The 24,682-nt window shown below is 45.7% G+C and overlaps 1 protein-coding gene across 1 annotated transcript in view; it reads right to left on the reverse strand.

Moving 5' to 3' along the window:
• Positions 1-23,810, reverse strand: part of HRS1 (Histidyl-tRNA synthetase 1) — a 63,195-nt gene extending 39,385 nt beyond the window's left edge. Inside the window, exons 1-3 of the mRNA XM_087382496.1 lie at positions 23,578-23,810; positions 23,307-23,500; positions 23,049-23,144 (exon numbers count right to left, since the gene is read on the reverse strand). Of these exons, the coding sequence (XP_087238622.1) occupies positions 23,049-23,144; positions 23,307-23,500; positions 23,578-23,758 (471 nt within the window). The 5' untranslated portion in view covers positions 23,759-23,810. The remainder of the gene's footprint in view (positions 1-23,048; positions 23,145-23,306; positions 23,501-23,577) is intronic.
• Between the last annotated feature and the right edge of the window lie 872 nt (positions 23,811-24,682).

The following is a 24,682-nucleotide window of genomic DNA, read 5'->3' on the forward strand; positions in this document are numbered from 1 at the left end:
TTCAGATGCCTTACCAGCGGAGCCACCCCTGAGAGACCAGAGGATCATCAGATAGAGCTTATGTCTGGCAATGGAGCCACCTAGCAAGCCATCTTACATGGTCAGTCCTACCTAGAGAGAGGAGATTATGGCTCAAGTACAAGACAAAGGCTTAATTCAGCCCAGCTCCTCTCCATTTTGCTCCCTTGTACTTCTTGTATAGAAGAAAGATGGTTCATTTTGTATGTGCGTCGATTATCGCGCACTAAACAAGATGACCATGAAGAATAGATTCCCAATTCCACGCATAGATGATGTGCTAGATCAGCTCAATGGAGCTTCAGTTTTCAAAGGATAGATTTGAAAATTGGTTACCACCAAGTTCAACCACCGATGTGTACAAGACAGCTTTCTCCACTACTTTTGGTCTGTATGAGTACTTCGTGATGCCATTTCGACAGAATTTACAAATGCCCCTGCCACTTTTAACACTTTCGACCATATAGGCATTTCACCAGTACCTTCTTCAATGACATTATAGTCTTTTCAAAGTCTGAAGAAGAGCACCGGGAGCAGCTTGCTATTGTTTTTCAAGTTCTACATAATCATCAGCTCTATGCCAATAGCAAGAACAGTGAATCCTTCCTGGAAGAGATCCACTATCTCCGGCATATAATTTCCAAGAATGGAATTCAGATGGATCCTGCTAAGGTTCAAGCTATTCAGGAATGGCCTGAGTTGAAAAGTGTTCATGAAGTACGTAGCTTTCTGGGTCTTTGTTTGTACTACAAAAGGTTTGTCATGCACTTTGCTCATATAGCTGCCCCACTTCATGACTTGACTAAAAAGAATACAGCCTTCAAATGGCATGATCTACAAAGGTCAACATTCAATACACTCAAACGCAAGCTAACTACAAAACCAATTCGGTAGTCCCTATTTTGTACAAGCCTTTTGATGTGGATTGTGATGCTTGCAGAGAATGTGTTGGGGCTGCACTTCATCAGAATGGCCATGTAGTGGCTTATGAAAGCCGGAGACTATGGGATGCTGAGAGATATCTAGGAATCTATGAGAAAGAATTGTTAGCTGTGATTCATGCCATTAATACATGGAAGCGCTATCTCTTGGGGGCAGATTTTACTGTAAAGACTGACCACCAAAGTCTGAGATACTTCTTGACATACACTAAGCTCTCAGAGAAACACATGAAATGGGCAAATATGCTGTCAATGTATCATTTTCAGATTGTCATACACCGCGAGCTCATAATAGAGTGGCTGATGCTTTATCTCGAAGACCTCAGGTCAATAATGTGACTATTGCCTATCACAAGGATCTCCAAGACATGAGGGAGCAGACTTTGGTGAAATATTGCAGCAAATGCACAAGGGGCAGTCTTCAAGTCAGTATTCCCTAATGTAATGAAGGGGAAAAAGAGGCCAAGTTAGAGGCCCTTTTGGTGGAAAATGTGGAGGGACTATATAAGTCTCCATCCACCCCCTACTATGTACTTTTTGATGTGACATCTAATCTTATCTACTCTTCCTTCCTCCTTCCGACCTATGCTCACTCACTCTCTCTCTCTTCCCTACCCCTATCTCTCTCTCCTTCTGCTAGTCTCTCCCCCTTTTCCAAATCTGTCCCTACCCCCTTTTCTACATTGGTATCAGAGCACCGACTCTGGCACCTTTGCTTCACCTTTCACTCCAATTCCTCCGCCAGCTCCAACACCAGACAGGCGCACAACACAACCTTCAGCTATTGGCAGCCATGACTTACGGTTCATTGATGCTAGAGGGCCAAGCAGTGGATTGCACCTACGCTACTATAACTGCTGTAGAGCTAGCTAAAGATGCTAGTTCAATTGCTGACTATGGAGCAGAGCCAGCCAAGAATGCCACGCCATCGGTGTGCTGCCATCATTAATAGGTCGCTAACGAGGAAAGCCCCCATTGGCTAAGATTTGAAAGGCGGTCTGCAAGCATACCATAACGGAGCTCTCCTGTCAGGCCCAAGTTAGTACTAACTAAGGTAAAAGGCTGGGTTAGGTTGATCTAAGACAGTGCCCTAACAGTCCTAAAGGTCTTAGGCTAGAACTGTCCTAGCTGTCTTAGGTGACTTAGGTCCCCCCCCCCCCCCCCCCCCCCAAAAAAAAAAAAGAGGGTAAACAATTAACTTTCAGCCTCTTTTTAGGGCGTTTCAAAGCCCGTTTGAAGCCATTTTGGCTCCGTTTCGAAGCTTATACCTAGATGAATCCAGGAACATTCCCAAACTCATCCGTTTCAAAGCTTCTTCGACGACCTTTCTTATGAGCCTCTCCATCGACATTTTCGTGTTTTCCACACACTATCTCAGGGGCTCATTACAGCAGGGTTTTGTTATCCATTTCTCCTTGCCTACATTCGAGCTCCTCTCTCCAGGGCCAGTCACCATGGCACCGAAGCGTGTCCCTCGTGATAAATCGCATAACACTGATGAGGCTACTCAGTATGAGCAAGTGCCTGCCACAATGGTTGCATCCACTGGTGGTGCAGAGGTTCCTTCCACTCAGCCTCTCTCTTCTACATCCCAGGAAGTGCAGGCAGAGCAGACGCAGTTTCTGGATGCCCTTTCCTTTATGCTCCAGGGTGCTTTCCACCAGACACGAGTTCAGCCAGCAGCTTACCACAGCCATGGCTATGCAGGATACGGCTCTTGTCCAGATGGGACAGCAAATTGGTCAACAGATCACATCTGCCATTGTTATGCAGGATAAGGGTAAGCAGCCCATACCCCAGCACGCGGACCATTCAGACAGTCAATATGTTTTGTCTGCTCCACGCAGGGGTTTTATGGCAGATGCCCATCGTGCCTATGAGCATCAATCTTCTGGACCATTGCATGTACCCCAACTTGGGGATTATCTGGACATAGATGATGCATTTTCTATGCCACAGAGCACCTTCTTGTAGGATGTCAGGCCATCTTTTGGCTCTCAGCTTTCTGCATCTATGCAGGCTGAGCTATCTTTATTGGGCCGACCCGTTGGTGTGCATCCGGCTAGTGCTCCTTTAACTGCACCAACGAGTATGCCTGAAGTTGGCTTGGGTTTATATGGCAACCCACACCCCTGGGAGAGAGGTCAGTCCTCTTCTCAGCCCTTTAGTATGCCATCATTTCGGAGAGATGCATTTGGCAAAGAGACCCAACCCAGGGTTCATGCACCTATCGCTCCGCCAACAAGCACATATAGCCAGACACAGCCAGTGCATCAAATGGAAGTGGCTTCTACGCAGCAAGGGGTTGGTGGTGGGCAGCAAGCCACTTTTGATGACATGTTGGCAGATTCTTTGCGTTCATACAGGGCCCTACCTGAGGCCATCAAACTTGAGATGCCCTTCTCCAATTATGTGAAGCTCAAGCGTGATGATGCTTGCACTTTTGGAAGTTACACACACAAGAATTATGCAGCCCAGGATATCAAGGACAAACTCATAGTGCATAAGTTTAAAGGGGACACTCGCACTCCCAATGAGTTGGAGGAGTGGCTCACGAAGCAGGAAGACTATTTCCACTTCTACCCCAAGTCTGAGGAGGAGCGCATCATTTTTGTAGGTATGCATATGCAAGACTATGCCCACACATGGTGGCGATACATGAGGGATTCGCCTCAGAAACCAATCACTTGGAGGGGTTTCAAAGAATTGATGGTCACTACATTTGTATCTCCACTTATATTGGATCAATACTTGGCTGAATTTTATGCCTTGTCACAGACCGGTACGGTCCTAGAGTACTTGCAACGCTTTTGGAGGCTTTCCCTGTTTGTGCAGGACGTATCTGAAAAGGTAAAGCTGTTGCGTTTCATCCATGGGTTAATTCTTCTCTCACTGCAGATGTGAAGGCACATAACCCTCAAACAATTGAGAGGGCAGCTCAGCTTGCAGAAGTATTCGAGCCTAAATATGCTGGCAAGCACAGAAATGCCATGGGCAGCTCGCATGCTACGGGGTATGACGCTGAGTCGAAGCCTAAGTTTGCTGAGTGGACTGACAAGAAATCTGCAGCAGCACCATTTCCTCGCTTTCCTACTGTCTTGGGTAGTAAGATGCCATATGCCAGGCCTTACAGGTATCCTAATGCCAAGCCTGGAGGCAAGCCTACTGCTGGAAATGAGCAGGCTGAGATAAAACAGCATACACGGGCAATAATAGACAGCAGAAAGAAGGCCAACTTATGTTTTAAATGTGGCGAGAAATGGACTCCTAAGCACAGGAATGTGTGCAAGATGCGCAACAATGGTACTGCCAAGCTCAGCATGATCAGTGACCTCTCAAATGACGAGGTACGGACCAGTTAGAGGTCTTCGCTATTTTGGGCGCTTGGGGCCCGAGTCTATACAAGGGGCCCAGGGGTTCAGTTCTCAGAGAGCCAATGGGAGCAAGTTTCGTTCCCAGGTGCTAGGTCTGATCCTGGATTGAGTCGCGGACGCGCGCCTGCATCATAGCATAGCCCAAGGCCCAGCAGCAGATCCCAGGCTTCACAGCGCCACCTGGTGGTATGGGACACCAGGCTGGTTAGGATCTGGTTGGGAGTTCATGCCAGTAGCTCAACTCATGGCTCGGAGGGGACATCTCCTAATTCGGGATCACATCCCGTAGATGTCATGGTTGGGTGGTAAGCAGCCTGCTCAGTTTCCTCACGTTGTGTGTGTTCTTGTGTTTGCTTGCAGATCAAAGGTTTCAGGAGTGCTGGGACGTGTCAGTTGGTATCAGAGCCAACTCCTGAGGTAGGAACTTCTGTTGCGAAAATTTTGGATGATTCTTTCTCCAGGTATGCCCTAATTTCGAAATTCGTGCTCAAACCCTGCAAGTGTCTGTTGGTTCATCGCTTAAGGGAAGTGGTATTAGATTGGGATAGAAGGAACGAGAGAGGGAGAGTGCAAGGTGATTTCGTTGCAAGAAGTGACAGGTTGAGAGAGAGGGAGAGAGGTGTAGTTAAGAGGAAGTAGTGGGGTCCAGGTAGAGGCGTCAAAAGGGAGTCAGGAGAGAGCGTAGAGTTGGGGCGAACCAAAGGGGATCCCGCATGTCGGCTGGCTGCTCAGGCGTTGTGATGGTAGGTAGAAGGGGAGCATAGGAAGGTGTGCAACAGGATAGGGCTAGATCGTAATCTAGGCCAGTTGCTTTTCGGGGGGGCCTGGGGCTTTAAAAAGCGCTACCCCTCCATTTTTTGGAGGGTGAGCTTTTTGAAAAGCAGGGCTTTACTAAAAGCCTGCTCTCCCGCTATTAGTACGGCCCAATTGCCTTCTCCCATAGCCTGTAAATTGCGCAGAATTCCAGCCCCTCTACACCTTCACGCCCGGGAGCCAGAACACTTGTACGGCTTGCTACAGTCCTTCGTACGGACAGCCAGGAGCGGAGTCCCACGTTCCAGAATCTGAGCTGAATCGTCAGCTCAGCTCAGCCAGCTTACCTTCTTCATCAACCAGCTTTCCCTTCTTCCATCGCCTCCTTCTTGGCCAGCTTTCACTTCGTTTCTACCTCCTAGCTCCGAGGCCACCTGCTTGTTTCTCTTCTCTAGCCTATCTTCTTTTCAGATCAGATTTCAGCCATGGCTAATTCTGTAAACCCTGAGCTTGCGATGGGAGACCAGGATTTGAACTACCATGCGGAGGATGATCAGGGTCTCTATGATGATCTGATTACGAAAAAAGCCTTTAGTGAATTCACCACTGCTCTTGATGGAAAGTTTGAGCAAGTTAACACGAATCAAACGGGGTTGACACAGCAACTCCAAGGGATTCAGACTACACTCACACTTTTGACTAGCACTGTTCAGGCGCTCACGCATGTGGATGCCATGGCTTCAGTGTTAGGTCCGAACATCACTCCAGATCATTTTCCCGGAGACCAGAAGTCTCGTACCAAGGAGGTTGTTGACACTTGGTTGCACAAGTGGCAAGTACACTTCCAGTCTCACCCTTATCCAGATGACAAGAAAATACAGCTTGCAGCCAGGTTTATGTCATGAAAGGCTTTATTGTGGTGGAAGGAACTCCAACCCAAGCCTGCAACATGGATAGAATTCAAAGGGGTCTTCAGGAAAGAGTTTCTGAAAAAGGAGGAAGATAACGATATCGTACGCAAGCTCAAAGCCCTCGATATGTCCAAGCTGAATTTGACTTTTGAGGTTTATCTTCAAAGGTTTCGAGATTTGCAGACCAGAGCTACAAAGATGGATCCAGTGACCTTGTTAGGTTTCTTTGTGGATGGTTTGCCTGACTCGTACAAGTTACAGATCAAGAACAACAAGTGTACCACGTTACAAGAGGCCATGAATTACGTGCGCATTTATGATGATACCATGGCCAGCGCAAAGGGAACCACAGTTGCCGACACGGGTGGGAAGAATTCGAAATCTAGAGACTCAACTTGCGAACGAGAAACTGTCTGAGTCTGAAGCGACAGAGAAGTTCATCACCAGGGTGAAAAATCTGCGCGATCAGATGACTACGATTGGTATCACCATCACCAGCGAGAATCTAGCACGAAGGTGCATACGGATCCTCCCACCAAAGTACGACGGTCTTGTTACGGCGCTGAATACGCAAAATAGAAATCCATCCCTCAACTTTGAGGATTTCAGCGCAATGCTTCTAGAGGAGGAGATGCGTCAAAAGACGAGGACTGGAGAAGATTCGGCTTTCTGAACTGGATCAAAGAAAGGTAAGGGTAAGGACTCTGGTAACCCATCTTCTTCTGATGATAAAAAGAGAAGGAAGAAGATCAAGTGCTTCTATTGCAACAAGGCAGGGCACAAGCAGAAGTAGAGCTATTCGTAGCAATTGAGGAGATTTGCATGGAGGCAGTTCATGTACCTGCGGATGAACCTTGGATTATTGACAGTGGTGCATCGCGCCACATGATTGTTGAAAATGGGGAGAGGGTGAGAGACACTCATCACATGATTGGAGACAAGAGTTGAGTCACAATAGCCGATGTTGATAGATGGTTGAATCGTAGCAAGTACATGGCCTCATTTATAGGCTGGGCAAGCCTTATCTTCCCACACTGACACCTCATAGATGAGGTCACACACAAGAGAATCTAGATCCTATAATTTAGGGGAGGAATCACACCTACCACATGAGGTGGCACAAGTGGCCTCAAGACTCTTCACACTCACACAACTGTAGGACACTCCTAGGACTCTAGGACCACACATACTAGGACTCCGATAGTTCCAACAAACCCCCCTTCGGAGCTAGGGTGAGAAACTATGACATCATCCAGACTGTGCATCCCAGGCAATCTCAGAGGCTAACAACTGAGCATAATTCAGAGGTTGAACCAAGCACTCTCATGGCTTAGGTGTCAACGAGATCAGAGACTCAAATCTGAGCATGGATGCATGACCAACTCATAGGTCTAGGGAGTACACCAACATCCTTAAACTCGGCCAGGCCTGATAAAGGAAAGACATAACAACCCCCCTGTTTCCTAACTGGGTACATGGGAATAAGTGGAGCCTTTTATAGGACAAGGCACACAAAATGACAAATTATTACATCATTTTAGGGGGACTACCCAAGGCAGAGTACCTAACACACACACGATTCTAGAAAGCCCACTCTTCATCTATCACCTCATGGAGGGATAGACCAAAAACAACAACAGTGCAGGCTTGTTCCTCAGGTCCACAAGGTGTAGCTTCATCGTCTTCGTCCTCGCTCTGCTCCGCAACCAGATTGGCATGTTCTTTGGCTTGTACCTTTGCCATCTTCTTGAAGCAACGATCCTCTGGATGGCCAGGCCAAGCTTCTGACAGTAATTACATTTAAGAGGTTTTCCTTTCTTCTTGGGCTTATTCTTGAGAAAGAATGCTTTATCACGTTCAAAAGAAGATTCTGCTTTCTCTGTAAGCCTACGGTCCTCATCAATGAGATGAGCTACCATATCCTTAAAGCTCATATTGCGGCTGACTCTCAGGACAGCAAGGATCTCACTGTACTTGGAAATGTCTTCAATACTTGAGAGAAGTACAGCAACTTGATCATCATCTTCAACAATGGCTCGGATGGCAGATAATTGTTGGAGAATTGACCCAAGATTGCTCAAGTGTTCATTGAGGGTTTCAGTTTCCTTCATCTTGAGCTTGAAGAGTTTTTGTTTGAGAAAGACTTTGGAATTATTAATCTTATTTCCAAACAAATTCTCTAATTTTTCCCAAACGTCATTTGAAGTCTTATCAAAATCCACATGGTGGATAAAGTTGTCAGCTAAAGCTAGGCCAATGATAGCCATTGCTTTATCATTTTGGTTCTCCCACCAACTGATTCTAGCATCATCACTTTGGGGTTTTGGCTCCTTGCCATTGGTGATATTCCATATGCCTTCTCGCAAAAGAAGAAGCCGGAGTTTCGTCTGCCAAGTTGGGAAATTGTTCCCTGAGAATTTCTCGATGAACGAGGAGAATTTTATGCTATCCATTGGTGGGAAGGTCTTAGCTGTTATTACAGCCAGTGTCTAAATCCCTTACAATGTTTACTCCAAAAAACCAAAAAAAAAGGCACAGAGGAGACCTCAGATTATCAAGAAAGAATGCTGATTTCAGCCTTCAGAAGCATAACTCCAGGAATGGAATTGGAAGACATGGAGCTATACTAGATACATGCTTCGACAGTAGCTTAAAAACAGCAATTTTCATGTCATACCATGTGAGCCATCCTGTCCGGACTGAAACTTGCAGCAGCACCTTCTTCAGTTCACGGTCAGCTGTTGGAAACAGTGCGCCCCTTTGCTGAATTAAAGGCGATGAAGAGGGCTGGAGAAGACGAACAGGAGCAGATTTGACTGTGGCGTCTTCAGAAAGCATGGCATGGCGACAGTTCCAAGATGGCGTGAAGAGGCACTTTGATGCAGTTTTGGCGGCCGGGTGAGACCGTGACGTGTGAGTCGATGGCCACGGCCTTCACAAGGTCATCAGTCGCCGGTGCATGCGAGACGCCGCCAAATCATCGCACTTATTACAAGACACAGATCACGACACCTTCGCAGGAGCTGTCACAGGTCATTTCATCCCGCAAGCAGCACACAATTTGATCTAGACCACAAGTGAACCCACGAACTGAAAGAACAAATCTGCAATTTCTGCCTTCGTGCTGCTGCCTGAGAGAGATCTCAGATCGTGGACAGAGATCCCAAAAGAATAAGCAAAATGTTGTTGGAGAACTGGTGGCGAGTCACACCACGATCATCCTGGCGAGTTTGCATAGTGAGGGGGCGTCCGCTCGTCAAGCAGCAAACAGCATCAGACCATCACGCCATCCTTTTCGAGTATGGTGTCCAGATTAGTTCAAGTCGGCAGGGAATGGCGGGCTGTATTGCTGATCATGAGCAAAAAATTGAGGACGGGTAGAGCAAAGGCTTTCAGGCGATTCCTTATACAATGTTGATAGTAGAGATTAGCGCAGGTAAGTGTTGGTAAACTGAAAGGAAAGAGTAGAGTGGACACAAATTCAGAATACTTGCATATAGAATGAAGAAGAGTGAGGTCCTTACGTAGGCACCTCTTACATGCTCACTGACATCACTGATGACTTCAGAGCTCCACAATCATCTCCTCAATCTGCTCCTAGATTCTCTCAATCATCCTATGTGGCTTACCACCACCTAACTGTGCTTATGGGCACCTAACTGTGCCTCTAGCACTCACACATAGAAACCAAGGTGTGCCTGAGGCATACACCTTGATATATCCCAACAAACCCCCCCTCAAGGGAATGCCTCAGGCTACGTCAAGGATACAGCTAGCACAAGGTGTCTCATGCCATCTCATGGTGGTCATGGATCTATCAATGGCTAGGATCTCAAGCTAGCAAGGGTTCCCATGGGTGTAAGGTAAACAAAAGGGATACAAAAAGACCTTCGAATGGTTATTTCCCCTGTATGTACATGCACACAATGTCTGCAGGAGGTACCATGGAGCAAAACAGATACACATGGCCTACATCATAAGGTGACCAGAGGTGTTTACAAAACACACAAAACACAATAGTTTATTTCATTCATTTTGGAGGACTATCCAGGCTGAGTACCTTGACTCAACATAAAAAGAGAGATCTGGAGCATACATAGAGATGATTTAAAATGCATAATCTTCAAAGGATGCCTCATCTTGTGGAGGCACATCAACTGAAAGTAGATTAGCATTTTCTGTCTTTGCTTTGGCTTTGCAAAACTTCTCATGATGATTGTTTTTGCCACAGTGTTTGCATGGATTGATTTTGAAGCAGTCCTTTGAAAGGTGATTTGTCTTCCCACAATGATTGCAAGGTGAAAACTTGCCCTTCTGGATTTTTATAGCATAAGCTGTGTCATTGCCTTTCCTGAGCTCCATGTGCCTTTCTTCTTCTTGGAGAGCACAGATAATACCTTCAAGATTAGGATTAGGAAGATTTTTCAAAGTGGTAACAATATGATCATAATCTTTAGGCATACTCTTAAGCAACACTGCCATAGCATCATCTGTAGTGATAGGAGAGTTTATAGAAGCAAGTTGAGTCATAAGACTCCGCATGTAATTGACATGGGCTGCAAAGTGCCACTAACCATCTTCAATTCAAAGAAAGAGATTTTAAGTGATAATTTTGAGATGTGAGAGCTAGCACCAAAAATCATGTCAAGCTTCTGCCAAGCTTCTGAAGGAGACTCTAAGTTAGAGATGTGATGAATATAATCATCTCCTAAAGCAAGAGCAATGATACCATATGCTTTCTCCTCTCTAGCAGGATCCCTTGCAGGGAGTGTCAGAGCTGAGGATTCTCCAGCATTGGAGGCTGTAGAAGAAGAAGTTGAAGTCGGTTTGACAAGTCCCCAGAGGTTTTTCCTCATCAATGCAAATTTCACCTTCATCTGCCATGTGTGGAAGCCCTTTCCATTGAACTTATCTATATTCAATATGGTAGCCATGAGAGGGTCTAACCCAGGTATTGGGCAGTGTCTTCTCTCTTACAAGGCTAGAATAACAACTGAAAGGCTTCCAAATATAAGCATTTAATGTAGCAAAGACTAGTGACCAAAATACAATCAATAATGCTTTTTCTTACATGCTTCATAGAGGTGGCTAAAATGAAAGCTTTCCAATCAAAACCAGATATAGCAACTCAAAGCAAAGCTGAAGCCACAGTTGTACTGATGTTATTGAAAACTTCAAAAACTCAGAAATGCTAGAGTAGCATCTTATGTAGCATCACTTTCAAAAACTTGTCAAAACTGTCAAAATCAAAAGACTGAACTTGGAGGGCTTGAATCTCACTCTCCAGAGCAAAGAAAAAGGGGGTTTCTGAGGCAAAAGAAAGCTTATATACCACAGAAGGTCCACTGAGGAGAAGCAGTGCAAAATCGCGTCAGGGCGCCATAGCTTGGCTCTCCATTTTCGACTGGTTTTTCTCTGTTTTCAGCTTGAATATGCAGCCATTGCTGCTCAGATTTCAGCACAGGATAGCTCTAGGTATGGAGAAGCTCCCTCTGAAAGGAATTAGAGAAGCATGGAGCATTCTCAGAGAAAACGCAGGAAGAAGGGTCGACGATCTGCGTGAAATGGCGACGAGCAGAGGCAGTGATTCTTCAATTCCTTGCAGCCAGGGGTTCGCCCCTTCAAGGTGTATCTCCAGCAGGAAGGGCGTGGAGAATGGCAGAGAAACGGAGGAGAACAGGCTTAAGCAAGTTTTGGGAAGAAGAGGAAGAGATGGTGAAGAAGAAGATGGAGAAGAAGATGATGATGTGGCAGAAATGGAATCAAGGGGGATTAAATGGCTCTGATACCATGTTGGTAAACTGAAAGGAAAGAGTAGAGTGGACACAAATTCAGAATACTTGCATATAGAATGAAGAAGAGTGAGGTCCTTATGTAGGCACCTCTTACATGCTCACTGACATCACTGATGACTTCAGAGCTCCACAATCATCTCCTCAATCTGCTCCTAGATTCTCTCAATCATCCTATGTGGCTTACCACCACCTAACTGTGCTTATGGGCACCTAACTGTGCCTCTAGCACTCACACATAGAAACCAAGGTGTGCCTAAGGCATACACCTTGATATATCCCAACAGTAAGTTCTGACGAACGGGTAGCGGCAAACAGGGCAGCGCAGATGATCAGTGCAGGACCACATCAACACACAGCGCAGGTAGAGTTTCGGGCAGCAGCAAAAGTCACGATCAGCATCAGATCGTCAGTCGAACAGTAGATGTTGAGTAGCAAATGGCAAAGATCTCAGATTGTCAAAGTAGCGCTTGTTGATGACGACCCAAAGACAGCCACTGTAGGTAATGGTGGCAGCTACAGCTCCAGGAGAGGGAGTGCAGGAGCTAGCCTCTCCATAGCTCTGATACCATTTGTTGAAAATGGGAAGAGGGTGAGAGACACTCATCACATGATTGGAGACAAGAGCTGAGGCACAATAGCCGATGTTGATAGATGGTTGAATCGTAGCAAGTACATGGCCTCATTTATAGGCTGGGCAAGCCTTATCTTCCCACACTGACATCTCATAGATGAGGTCACACACAAGAGAATCTAGATCCTATAATTTAGGGGAGAAATCACACCTACCACATGAGGTGGCACAAGTGGCCTCAAGACTCTTCACACTCACACAACTGTAGGACACTCTAGGACTCTAGGACCACAATGACCAATCGGAAGGATTGGTATACCTCTCTACAGCCGGTAGGGAATGCCAACCTGGTAACAATCAGTAATGATGCAAAATGTCCAGCAAAAGGAAAAGGTACGATTGCTCTCAAGTCAGATGGAGTTGTAAAACAGTTGTCCGATGTTCTTTATGTGCCAGATATCAAGAGGAACTTGTTGTCCGTTTCTGCGATCACGGATCGGGACCTCAAAGTTCAATTCGATAAGAATGGCGCACAGATTTTGGATCTTCAAGGGAAGGTCGTTGGTAAAGGTACATGGCGCAACAACATCTACGAACTCTCATCTTTCAGTGCTCGAGCTGATGTGAGCAACACTAAGCTATGGCATGAGAGGTTTGTTCCCAGGGAAGTTCTTCCAGTCTACCACTGGTACCGGGGAGTCGAAGTCTATAGACAACGCCTCCAAGAAACATTTGATTCAGGCGAAGAATGGTCGTGCCCGTTTCCTTCGTACCTTGAAGCTAAAGAAGGAAGGACGTTGCTTCTTCTGCGAGGAGCGGAGCCACACTAAGAATGATAGTCCTAAGCGCAAGAACTAGAAGCAAGTGCCGGGATTGAAGCTCCAGTCGGGTCCGGGTACCAAAGCTAAGGGAGCTAATCAAGTTTCGATGACAAGTATTTCTATAAATGTCATTACCTGCCCACTTTCTTGTAATTGCACTTTTAATACTTCGTTATTTGGTTCCCATTATCTTTTCCGAGTTTATGGAGAAGTTAGGGACCAAAGAGTTCACATTCTTTTTTACCCGGGCAGGTCTCACAACTTTGTTGATTACAAACTTGTGCAGAAGATAAGGCTGTCCACGATACCTAGCGATCACACCTATGAGGTGTAGCTTCCAGCTGGGAAGCAATTTTGGGATCGCAAGATTGAAGCCCTTTCTATCCGGATTCAAGGATACACAGCGGCTCTTACGTGCTATGTCATGCACTTGGAGCATGTGGACTTGTTAATCAGAATAGAGTGGTTTAAAACCCATGATATGGAAGGAACATACTCTTTTTTTTTTTTAAGGACACCCAATTTTGTATCCAGTGTGATAATATTCCCTCTTCTCAGGGACCTATTGTATCTGCGATGCAGCTTCGGAATATATTAAACACTTCTCATTATGATGTCTATCAGTGTGTTTTGATTCCGCTTTCTTCATTTGTTATCTCTGTTAATAACAAGAATGATTTAAGTATGTTTGAATTGAGAATGTTGTTAGATGATTTCATGGATATATTCCCTGCTCAATTGCCGGAAGGTTTACCTCCAGAACGGGCAGTAGACCATCACATAGATTTAGTACCTGGGGCTCAACCTATTAATGTTCCACCTTATAGGATGAGCCAGCTTGAGGAGGATGAGTTAGCTTCACAGCTACAGGATTACTTGAATATGGGTTATATTCGCCCGAGTAAATCACCTTGGGGAGCACCTGTCCTCCTAAGAAAGAAGAAAGATTCTACATGGAGAATGTGTATAGATTAAAAACGATTGAATAAAGTGACAATTAAGAATCGATACCCTCTACCTCGTTCCGATGATCTAATAGACCGTTTGGCTAGAGCGAAGTATTTCACTAAGATTTATTTGCGTACGGGTTATCACCAAATCCGTATCTATGCTAAACACATAGATAGAACCGCATTCTGAACTAGGTATGGCCACTACGAGTTTCTTGTATTACCTTTTGGTTTGACCAATGCTCCTGCCACCTTCCAGCAAATGATGAACGATTGGTTCCGAGATTTTCTGGGCAAATTTGTTGTAGTGTTCTTAGATGACATCTTGGTATATAGCCGAACGCTAGAGGATCACATAGGACACCTCCGGATTGTCTTAGTTATTCTGAGACTGCATAAGCTCTATGCCAAGATGAGTAAATGTGACTTCTTTATGAAGGAGATCATTTATTTAGGACACAAGATTTCTTCTGAAGGTATTAGCATTGATCTGGATCGTATCCAGAAAGTTTTAGAATGGCCTATCTCTCAGACTGTGAAACAACTTCGTTCTTTCCTAGGATTTACGGTATTTCTACGGAAGTCTGTGCGTGATTATTCACACATCACGGCACCCCTGACAAACATATTGAAAGGTCGTGGACGCAGGTCTACCCAACCGATCTCTTGGAATGACGCATTGAACAAGACTTTTGAAACCTTGAAGTTAACTATCAAGGAAGCACCCGTTCTTGCATTACCCGATCCTACCTGGCCTTATGTTTTAGAGGCCGATGCGAGTGATTTTGCGATTGGGGCAGCTTTATTCCAAGAGGGCAAACCTATAGCTTTTGAGAGTAAGAAGCTAGACGACACCCAATATCGTTGGCCCACACTAGAAAAAGAACTCTATGCAGTCGTGTATGCACTGAAGGTTTGGAGACACTACTTGTATGGTTCGAAGTTTCTTGTATTGACCGATCATCAGTCAATCAAGTATGTGTGTGTTGGGTCTGACTTGAGGGGACGGAAAGCTAGATGGGCAGAATTAATGCAAGATTTTGATTTTGAAATACCTTATCGCAAGGGTTCGTTGAATAGTGTGGCGGATGCCTTAAGTCGAGTCAAGTTTGTAAATGCTATGTCATTTACGGAAATATCCTCAGACCTATTTCAATCCTTGAAAGGGCTTTGCACAACTCATAGTCATTTCAATTCTTATTGGCAGAAAGTCCAGGATGGGAGCTCCATGGTTGACCAAGACTCAGGGATTGTGCCACCTACCGTACAGGCGGCGGGAGGTCAGTGGATGATTAGGAGCGGCTTGCTGTTCCGGAATGGAAAGATTTGTGTGCCACATGTTTTGGAACTTCCATCCAAGATTCTCTCAGGGAGTGTCATGATGCTCCTAGTGCTGGACATCCGGGTATACATCGGACTCTATCTCTTGTGAAGCATACCTTTTATTGGCCTAAGATGCGTGCATTTATTGAAAACTATGTGGTAGGTTGCCGGGTTTGTCAGGTTACTAAGGCAGAACGCCTTAGAAGCGTGGGTTTATTACAGCCATTGCAAATTCCAAATAATAAATGGGAAAGTATTTCCATGGATTTTATTACTGGTTTGCCTCGAATGCGCAAGGGTCATGACTCCATTTGGGTCATAGAACAACTATTTCAGCCGTTCAGCTGGCTCACGAGTTTGTGGACCACTTGTTTAAGCTGTATGGTTTGCCCTCTGACATAGTCAGTGACAGGGACTCAAAGTTTACAAGTAACTTTTGGACACTTGTTTTTGAGAAGTTAGAAACTACTCTAAGTATGAGTTCCTCAGATCATGCACAATCCGATGGTAGTACAGAGAAGGTCAACCAATTGGTTGAAGATATGCTTCGGGCATATGTTTCTAAGAGACAGTCTTCATGGGAAGATTATCTACCTATGATCGAATTTGCTTATAACAGTGCAAAGCATTCGAGTACTGGTTACAGTCCTTTTATGCTTATGTACAGGTTTCAACCTAAGTCACCAGTTATGGTTGGGTTAAAGGGAATCCAAAATGATGCTGCAAAGACGACCTTGCTAGACATGCAGGAAATGTTGCAGTTTGCCAAGGAGTCTATTAGAAGTGCCGAAGATCGGGATAGATTTTATGCTAATAGACATCGTTCACCTAGAGAGTTCTCTGAAGGAACGATGGTATATTTGCGAATTCCCAAGGAATCCAAGAGCCTAAGTACTGGTTTGGTTCCGAAGTTATCCCCCAAATACTGTGGTCCGTTCAAGGTCATTAAAAGAATTGGACCAGTTGCATATCGACTAGAATTGCCTCCTGATGCTAAAGTATATCCAGTATTTCATGTCAGTAGACTGAAAGAAGTATTGGGTACGGATGATCAGCTTGTTTCTCCTCAAGAAATAATAGAAGTTACTGATTTGACTTTTATTCCCCACGAACCTGAGTATATTCTTGAATTTTGTGAAAGACAGATTCGTAATAGAACTATCACGAAATACAAGATCAAGTGGAAGGATCAAGTTGAGGAGGATGCAACATGGGAGACATTACACAACCTCCAAAGGACATTCCCGGGTATTTTAGCGAACTCAGGAGTGAGTTCTTAAAGGAGGGGAAGTATGTCATGTGCATGGATTGGTATCCGACGTGTGCTAGGTACACAAGACTAGCTCAGGTAGCCTGGGGAGGCTTAGAGCTAGGCAGGCTTGATTCTCGGGTTGAGTGGCAAGGGTACGGACCAGTTAGAGGTCTTCGCTATTTTTGGCGCTTGGGGCCCAAGTCTATATAAGGGGCCCAGGGGTTCAGTTCTCAGAGAGCCGATGGGAGCAAGTTTCGTTCCCAGGTGCTAGGTCTGATCCTGGATTGAGTCGTGGACGCGCGCCTGCATCATAGTGTAGCCCAAGGCCCAGCAGCAGATCCCAGGCTTCACAACGCCACCTGGTGGTATGGGATACCAGGCGGGTTAGGATCTGGTTGGGAGTTCGTGCCAGTAGCTCAACTCGTGGCTCGGAGGGGACATCTTTTGATTCGGGATCACATCCTGTAGATGTCATGGTTGGGTGGTGAGCAGCCTGCTCAGTTTCCTCACGTTGTGTGTGTTCTTGTGTTTGCTTGCAGATCAGAGGTTTCAGGAGTGCTAGGACATGTCATGTTTGATGCCCCAAGTTCTTTGGACACATCTCAGGATGAGATGGCAAATACACATGATGCAAATGAGGCTCCTGACACTAGAGCCACGAAGGGCACTGACTTTCCTTTTGATCCGGGTGGTGCTACTACGCATGACACTTATGCTTCGCATTCGTATGAGACTCAGTCCACTGGTGGCATGAGAGGCCGTAGGCCAACACTCTTTTCTGTGGAGCATCACAATGCGATACCTTTTTATACACGTGAAGATGCAGGTGGTAATGCTCCTGTGAACAAGGATGAGGTTTATTGGGATGCCCAGCCAACACTTTATACTATTTCCATGCATGCCCTGATGGGTGCCAAAAGTGTTGATACTATCAGATTAACAGGATGATTAATGGCAGGATTGTGCATGTGTTGGTGGACAGCAGTAGCACCCACAGTTTCGTTAACTGCAAGACCTTACAGAGGGTGGGACTGATTGCTACTGAGATAGACCATGGGCTGAGAGTAGAAGTGGCCAATGGACAGCATATGATCAGTAGATCTTGTTGCCAAGATGCAAGGATTAAGTTCTCTAATGACTATACATTTGCAGGTGATCTCTTAGCACTTGACATGGGCCCAATAGATGTTGTCTTGGGCTGGGATTGGTTGCAATCACTGGGCAAAATCAGCATGGATTTCAATACCTTAACACTCAGCTTTGTCCACAGGGATGGATCAGTTACATTGCATGGTATTGCAGCTCCTAAATTGCAGGTCATTTCAGCAAGGCAGTTGGCCAAAGAGCTCAAGAGGGGCAGCCCCATATATGCATTAAATGTGTCAGTAACTAAAGAGGGTGGCGACTCCCCGTGTTGATGATTGTGATATGCAGAGATTGCTCTCAAAGTTTGCAGATGTGTTTGCTGATTTGCCATCACAGTTGCCTCCGAGAAGAGATGTAGATCATGCCATAGTCCTGAAACCTGGCAGTAAGCCAATCAATAAGGCCTCATACCGACTCTCTAAGGTAGAACGGGAAGAAGTGGCAACTCAAGTGAGGGACTTACTTTAGAAGAGTTTCATCACTCATAGCACTTCTCCTTTTGCATCCCCTGAGCTCCTGGTGAAAAAGAAGGATGGTTCTTACCGTATGTGCATTGACTACAGAGACTTGAATAAGGTCACCATCAAAAACAGGTTTCCAATCCCCAGGATAGATGACCTGTTGGATGAACTCAAGGGTGCTCAGTATTTTTAAGCATCATGGTTTCCCTCAGGAGATTGTCAGCGACAAAGATGAAAGATTTATGGGTCACTTTTGGCAGGAATTATTTACAGCAGTGGGTACTTCTCTAACACCTAGCACTGCTTACCACCCTGAGACAGATGAACAGTCAGAAAGGGTGAACAAATGGCTAGAGGAGTATTTGAGGCATTTCTGTCATGACACACAGAAGTCTTGGGATAAGTGGTTGGCACTTGCTGAATTTTGTTACAACAGTACAAAGCACATCTCTATTGGCATGAGCCCTTTCGAGGCTATGTATGGATGCACAATGGGTATGCCATCTTTAGTTGCAGATATGGCTGTGAAAAATCAGCAAGCAAGAAATGACTTGGAGAGCATGGATGCCCTTCTGCAATTGGCTAAAAAGAATATGCAAGATGCCCAAGCCAAGCAGAAGAAGTATGTGGATGAACACAGGAGGTATCTGTCTTTTGAAGTAGGGGATTATGTGCACTTATGCCTCCATAAGAACCGTTATGCCTCGCTGAAAGGTAACACCAACACGAAGCTTGCTCATAGGTATTACAGTCCATACAGGATCATCCGCAAAGTTGGCGAGGTGGCGTATGAGTTGGAGCTACCTAGGACCTCCAGGATTCATAATGTTTTCCATGTGTCCTTGCTGAAGCCACATGTCGGACAGCATGTCCAAGTCCTTCCTGAGCTACCACCTATGGATGAGGAGGGCCACATACTCTATGTTCCGGAGCGCATCATGGGTTTCAGGGATCACGTACTCCGAAACAAAGTCTATCAAATGGCACGGACTCCCTGAGGATGAGAACTCATGGCAGCCAGAGAGCATTGTCCAGGACAACCCCTATCTCCTACCGGGCTGACTATTATTTGCTGTTTGCTGCACCTATTTAACAGCCCGCATATAAAGTTTTGAGGGCAAAATTCTATGGGAAGGGATGGCTGTAATGAAGGGGAAAAAGAGGCCAAGTTAGAGGCCCTTTTGGTGGAAAATGTGGAGGGACTATATAAGTCTCCATCCACCCCACACTATGTACTTTTTGATGTGACATCTAATCTTATCTACTCTCCTTCCTCCTTCCTACCTACGCTCACTCACTCTCTCTCTCTTTTCCCTACTCCCTCTCAATCTCTCCCTCTCTTTCCTACCTCATTCTCTCTCCTACCCCTTCTCCTCCCTTCTTCCCCTATCTCTCTCTCCTTCTGCTAGTCTATCCCCCTTTTCCAAATCTGTCCCTACCCCCTTTTCTACACCTAAAAGAGGGATATTTAATGAAGGATAACTGCCTATGTATCACCCGAGATATGAGACAAAAGATTTTGGAGAAATGCCATACACCTCCATACGCTTGGCATAGAGCCATTACAGCTACCCACTCAGGCTTTAGAGAGGTATTTTTACTGGCCAGCCATGCGTAAGGATATACACAAAGTATGTGACAGAATGCCTCACTTGTCAAAAAGTCAAGTATGATAGACAGAACCCACCCGGCCTACTAATACCTCTTCCTGTGCCTCAAGAACCATGGGAACGTATAGCAATGGACTTCATCTTTGATTTGCCACGATTAAAGTTAGGGAATGAAGGGATATGGACTATCACTGATAGATTCAGCAAACAGGTCCATTTCATTCCAGTACGCAAAACCATGAAGGCAGATCATACGGCCAAGGTTTTTATGGCACACATCTTTATACATCATGGCATGCCAAAGTCCATTGTCAGTGACCGAGACCCCAAGATGACCAACCTATTCTGGAGAGCCTTATTTGACAATATGGGGATGAATCTGAAGTACTGCTCCAGCTGGTGATGATATGAGGGCTGAGGGGGGGCCTATATATAGCCCCCCAACCCCTCCCTAGTCGGGTATAGCAGGCTGGCAGACCAGCCTGAATAGTGGCCAAAAAACCAGGCCATTTGGCCGACCCCCCTCCAGCATACAAAGGGGCTGCACACATGCCTATATAGGGGCACCCCTCACAGTACACTACCCTCACAGGAGGAGGGCACACCCACAACAGAGGCCCTCACTCATCTACCCTAACCTCACACAGGGCGGGCACACCCACAAGCAAGGCCCTCTCTCTCTAGGTGGCATCAGAAGATGTTGACCTCCAACAAAAGTACCTCCCTCTCGTGGAGTTTGCATATAACAATTCAATTCACAGCTCCACATGGAAAGTCCCATTTGAGGTCATTTATGGAAAGGTCATTCTGCCACCAATCCTAAGGACCAAAGACAACATTTTTGCATCTGATCAGTATGTTGGAGATCTCTAGACAGCATTCAGCCAAGCAAGCACAAGAAAGTTGTAGATAAGCACAAGAGATAGCTAGATCTTAAGGAAGGGGATTGGGTACTTTTAAAGTTTGAAAAAGTCAGGCTCCGCAAGCTTAAGGGCAAAGAGAAAGTGTATGCCAAGTTCTCTCCCAAGTACTATGGCCCTTTCAGGGTTTCAAATGAGATTAATGAGGTTGCATACAGATTGGAACTGCCAGAGCATCTGAAGGTTCACAATGCCTTTCAAGTGAGTCCTCTAAAGAAATATCAAGGGCCGGAGCCTATAATGGAACATCCACCAAAAGTGGAAGAACTAGAGGAAATTCTCCAGCCAGAACAGATTGTGTATTATAAGGCAAGGTATTTTACAGGTACCTTGTCAAGTTCAAGAATTACTCGGCATTGAATGCAAAGTGGATGGATGAAGACATGTTGTTTGACTATCCGCAAGTTCTCGATATTTACAAAGACGTTTTCCAATTGAGGTCAACTGAATAGAAGCCAAGGGGATGTCACCAAGCTGTAAATATTCCAAGTCAAATGTTGAGTTGACCTTTAATGTGACCATAGTTAATGAGTTTTGAGTTTATTTTAATTATGGTCAAAGAGTTCTTTTAATTGGTCAAAAAATTGACTTCAAGCCAAGAGTTCTTTTTGGTTTATTTTAATCAGGATCAAAGAGTTCTTTCAATTGATCAAAGAACTAACTTCAACCCAAGAGGGTTGACTTTGGTCAACCAAGATGTTCCAACCTCGGTTGGAGAGACTTGATTAGAACTAAGGCTCACTCTCAGTCAAAGCCCTTAATTATAGTCAAAGAGATTGACCCCAGTCAACCAGAGAATTATTGTTTGTGCGTATGCATTGGTTTGCTGGTGGGGATGCCCACAAAGACTAGAAATTAGTCTAGAGATTTATTTTTCATGCAAAGGCTAACAAATAATGGGTGCAATGGCTATGTGCTTTATTTAATTGTTGCAGGTACAAGAGAGGGGTAAATTGCCCTATTTTTAAGGAGCTAAGGCTGCCTATGAAGAGGAGATCACAAGAGCATGTGACCAAAGGCTTGGAAGCCTCTATAGCTGCCAATCTATTTGGCATGTAACTAGGCAATTGATACGTGGCAATTGCCAAGACTGGAGAGCCCTCTCTCCCTTAAAATCTCATTTTTCTCACGTTTGTAAGGATCAGCTTCCGAGCTGCAGATTGTACTCAGGTTTTTTAATCAATCAGAAATACAAACCTTTCAAGGGGTCCAGGCCATGTTGGTAAGAGAGAGAGAGAGAGAGAGCCAGCCATTTGTAGAGCAAAAGATTGTGCACAAGAATTGACGAATACTTTTCTAATCGAAGCGTCGTTATGAAGCGTGAATAAAGCATTTAAGGTTTCATTGTCTGTCCTGAAAACTCTATCGTGCTGTTGTTAGTACCACCGGAGGATTACCCACTTGAGAGCTCATCTGGAGCTCATAGTCTAGGACTTCTGGAAACACACTTAGCTTTGGAGGCCTCTATGGATCACCTATTGGGATCTCGTTGCTCAGGCAAAGGATTTGTTTATGGATTTAGCCAAAGTGAAGACAGTTCATCATGCATGCAATGTTTGAAAGAAAGCAATGAATCTTCAAATGAATGTCACAAGCACATGCATGCACAAATTTGGGAGCACAGTGCTTGGAAGAATCCAGGCTGTCCTCACATTCTGAGGGGAACAACTAGATGTGGTTTGTACCAAGATTGCTCAAGAACAATAGCGGACTCGTAACCAAAGATGGTGCTCCCCTACAATGTCATCCAAGTATATGGACTCCTTAAATTGTCTCCTTTCTCGTGCGGGATCTACTCATAGGTTTATGAAATCCCAGTTGTAGTTGATTCCTCCATTCTTTGGCCACGTGGTGGTAGTCTGTTCGTTGCTAGGACAATGATTGCTTCTGACCTTTATAGACCAGCCATCATGCACATCCAAGTGTTGGCCTTGTAAGTGATTTGCAGCACGTCTCATGCCATTGAAGCAGCAAGAAGGAATCCAGGGAGTTTGCGACAAATTTCATGGAGAGGTGATGTTGAATAAGGTCTCTGCTGATGTCACTACTAATGGGTCCTTGGTTCTAGTATCATGTTCAAGTTCCCTGTATAAGCGTACTATATGAACATGCATGTGGCTCTTAAATACCCCTGAACTGTCGATGTATCTGTGCATGCCTACATCCGCTCGCTAAGCACACAATATGAAAATAGTACATTACCTGCTGCGTAATTTCTTCGCCTGCTTTCCTCACAAACAACACCTCCGATTCCAAAACCGGGAAATCCACTTCTTCGAATGCAAATAACCTGGACACCTTTGGGTCAACAAGAATAATCATATCCTGCTCAGAAAGCATAGAGAGTACAAACCCACGACCCTGCCGAGACGTTGTTACTCTCCGTTCGTCACCCTCTTCTATTTGAACGTCTCCTCTGATTTCTAAAGGCCGCAAAGTCTGATAACGTGAGTATCTCACCTCCCTAAACTTTGTGAAGAGCCAACTGCGAAGTCGCATTTCGTCGGGTGGGAAGTCTCGAGTACCGCGAGGCGGATTGTAATCGATGATCTCGTCTTGAGTGGGGGGAGGAGGAGGACCGGCAGAAGCGGGTCCTCTGCCAACGTCGTGGGAAGCAGCAGCGACGGTGTCCAAGGTGCGACATCTGGGCAGGGCTGGAGATGGGGAAGGAAAGGAAATCAGCGGGGGGAAAGAGGAAAAAGGGAAGCAAGGTAAAGGAGGATGAAAATACCTGGGAGGAGGGAGGAGGGAGAGGTCTGGAGGATGGAGGAGGCAAGGTGGAGGTGCCATGGACGTGAGAGGGGGGAAGGAGGGGAGGGCAGGAGTAAGCGAATGCGCAGGGCTGCAGCTCGCGAGAGAGGCCATGGACTCGTAGAGCACGAACAAGCACAGGAACAACTCAACAGCCTCATCTTTCTTCCTCCTCCTCCCTCTCTCTCTCTCTCTCTCTCTAATAAGTATATATAATCCGCACTCATGGGACTCCTCAGTAAATCCCACAGGATTCTCCCCACCACCGGCTCTCATGCCCGAAGCCAAATCTCCCCGGATTTGCTTCATTTGACCCCTAAATGGCCGGATCCCCCCCAAGAGAAGGCCTTTCTCGGCCGTCACGTGACACTTGGCGGTATCGTGCCACTCCCACATGGCATTTTCGGCCCTCGATTTTTGGATGCCACTTTTTGCATTTTTGAGTCACGTGATGAGATTAGATCTCCACCGACCCTCAACCTGTATATACTCGTAGGGGACTCATCGTGTTGCGGCAACACAACATGATTGTCCCAAGTTCAACCAACCTGCAAGCAATAGCAAACCCAAGTGCATTGCATGTTCATGTGTCACCACCTGCTGCGAGCGGCGGCGGTGCACCTTCTCCTTCTCCCTCTCTAAGCATTTTGGGGGACCGGAGAAGCATGCATGTACATTATATTTACTAATCCACAGCAATAGGACCCCCCAGTTAGTAGAAATTCCAATTAGTTAGGGATCGCGGTGTGGGGGGTGTGGGGGGAGGGGGGGTATGCATTGCTATATGATGTGTGGCAGCCACAATACATGGCTGACCATGTGGTTTCTAGAGGCATCCAACCTCACTAAAGAGGAGGAGGGAGTAAAGGAGGCAATCATTTGATCGACCTCCCTAGAGATGATTTCCACGACCTCCCACGATGTCGCCAACTGCAAGGTAGTGTTTAAATCAGATGTTGTGGAGGAGTACGAGAAGTGTGATGCGGAGATCGGGCATGAAAGGGAAGATGATGGCCAGGCAACACGTTGCAGCAGAGGAGTGCGAGGTTGATGCCAATGACAGAGATCTTGATGTTTTGGATGAC

Source organism: Dipteris shenzhenensis, chromosome 1 (genome assembly GCF_047967505.1).
Source record: "Dipteris shenzhenensis isolate YYH24624 ecotype China chromosome 1, Dip_SZ_1.0, whole genome shotgun sequence".
NCBI lineage: Eukaryota > Viridiplantae > Streptophyta > Polypodiopsida > Gleicheniales > Dipteridaceae > Dipteris > Dipteris shenzhenensis.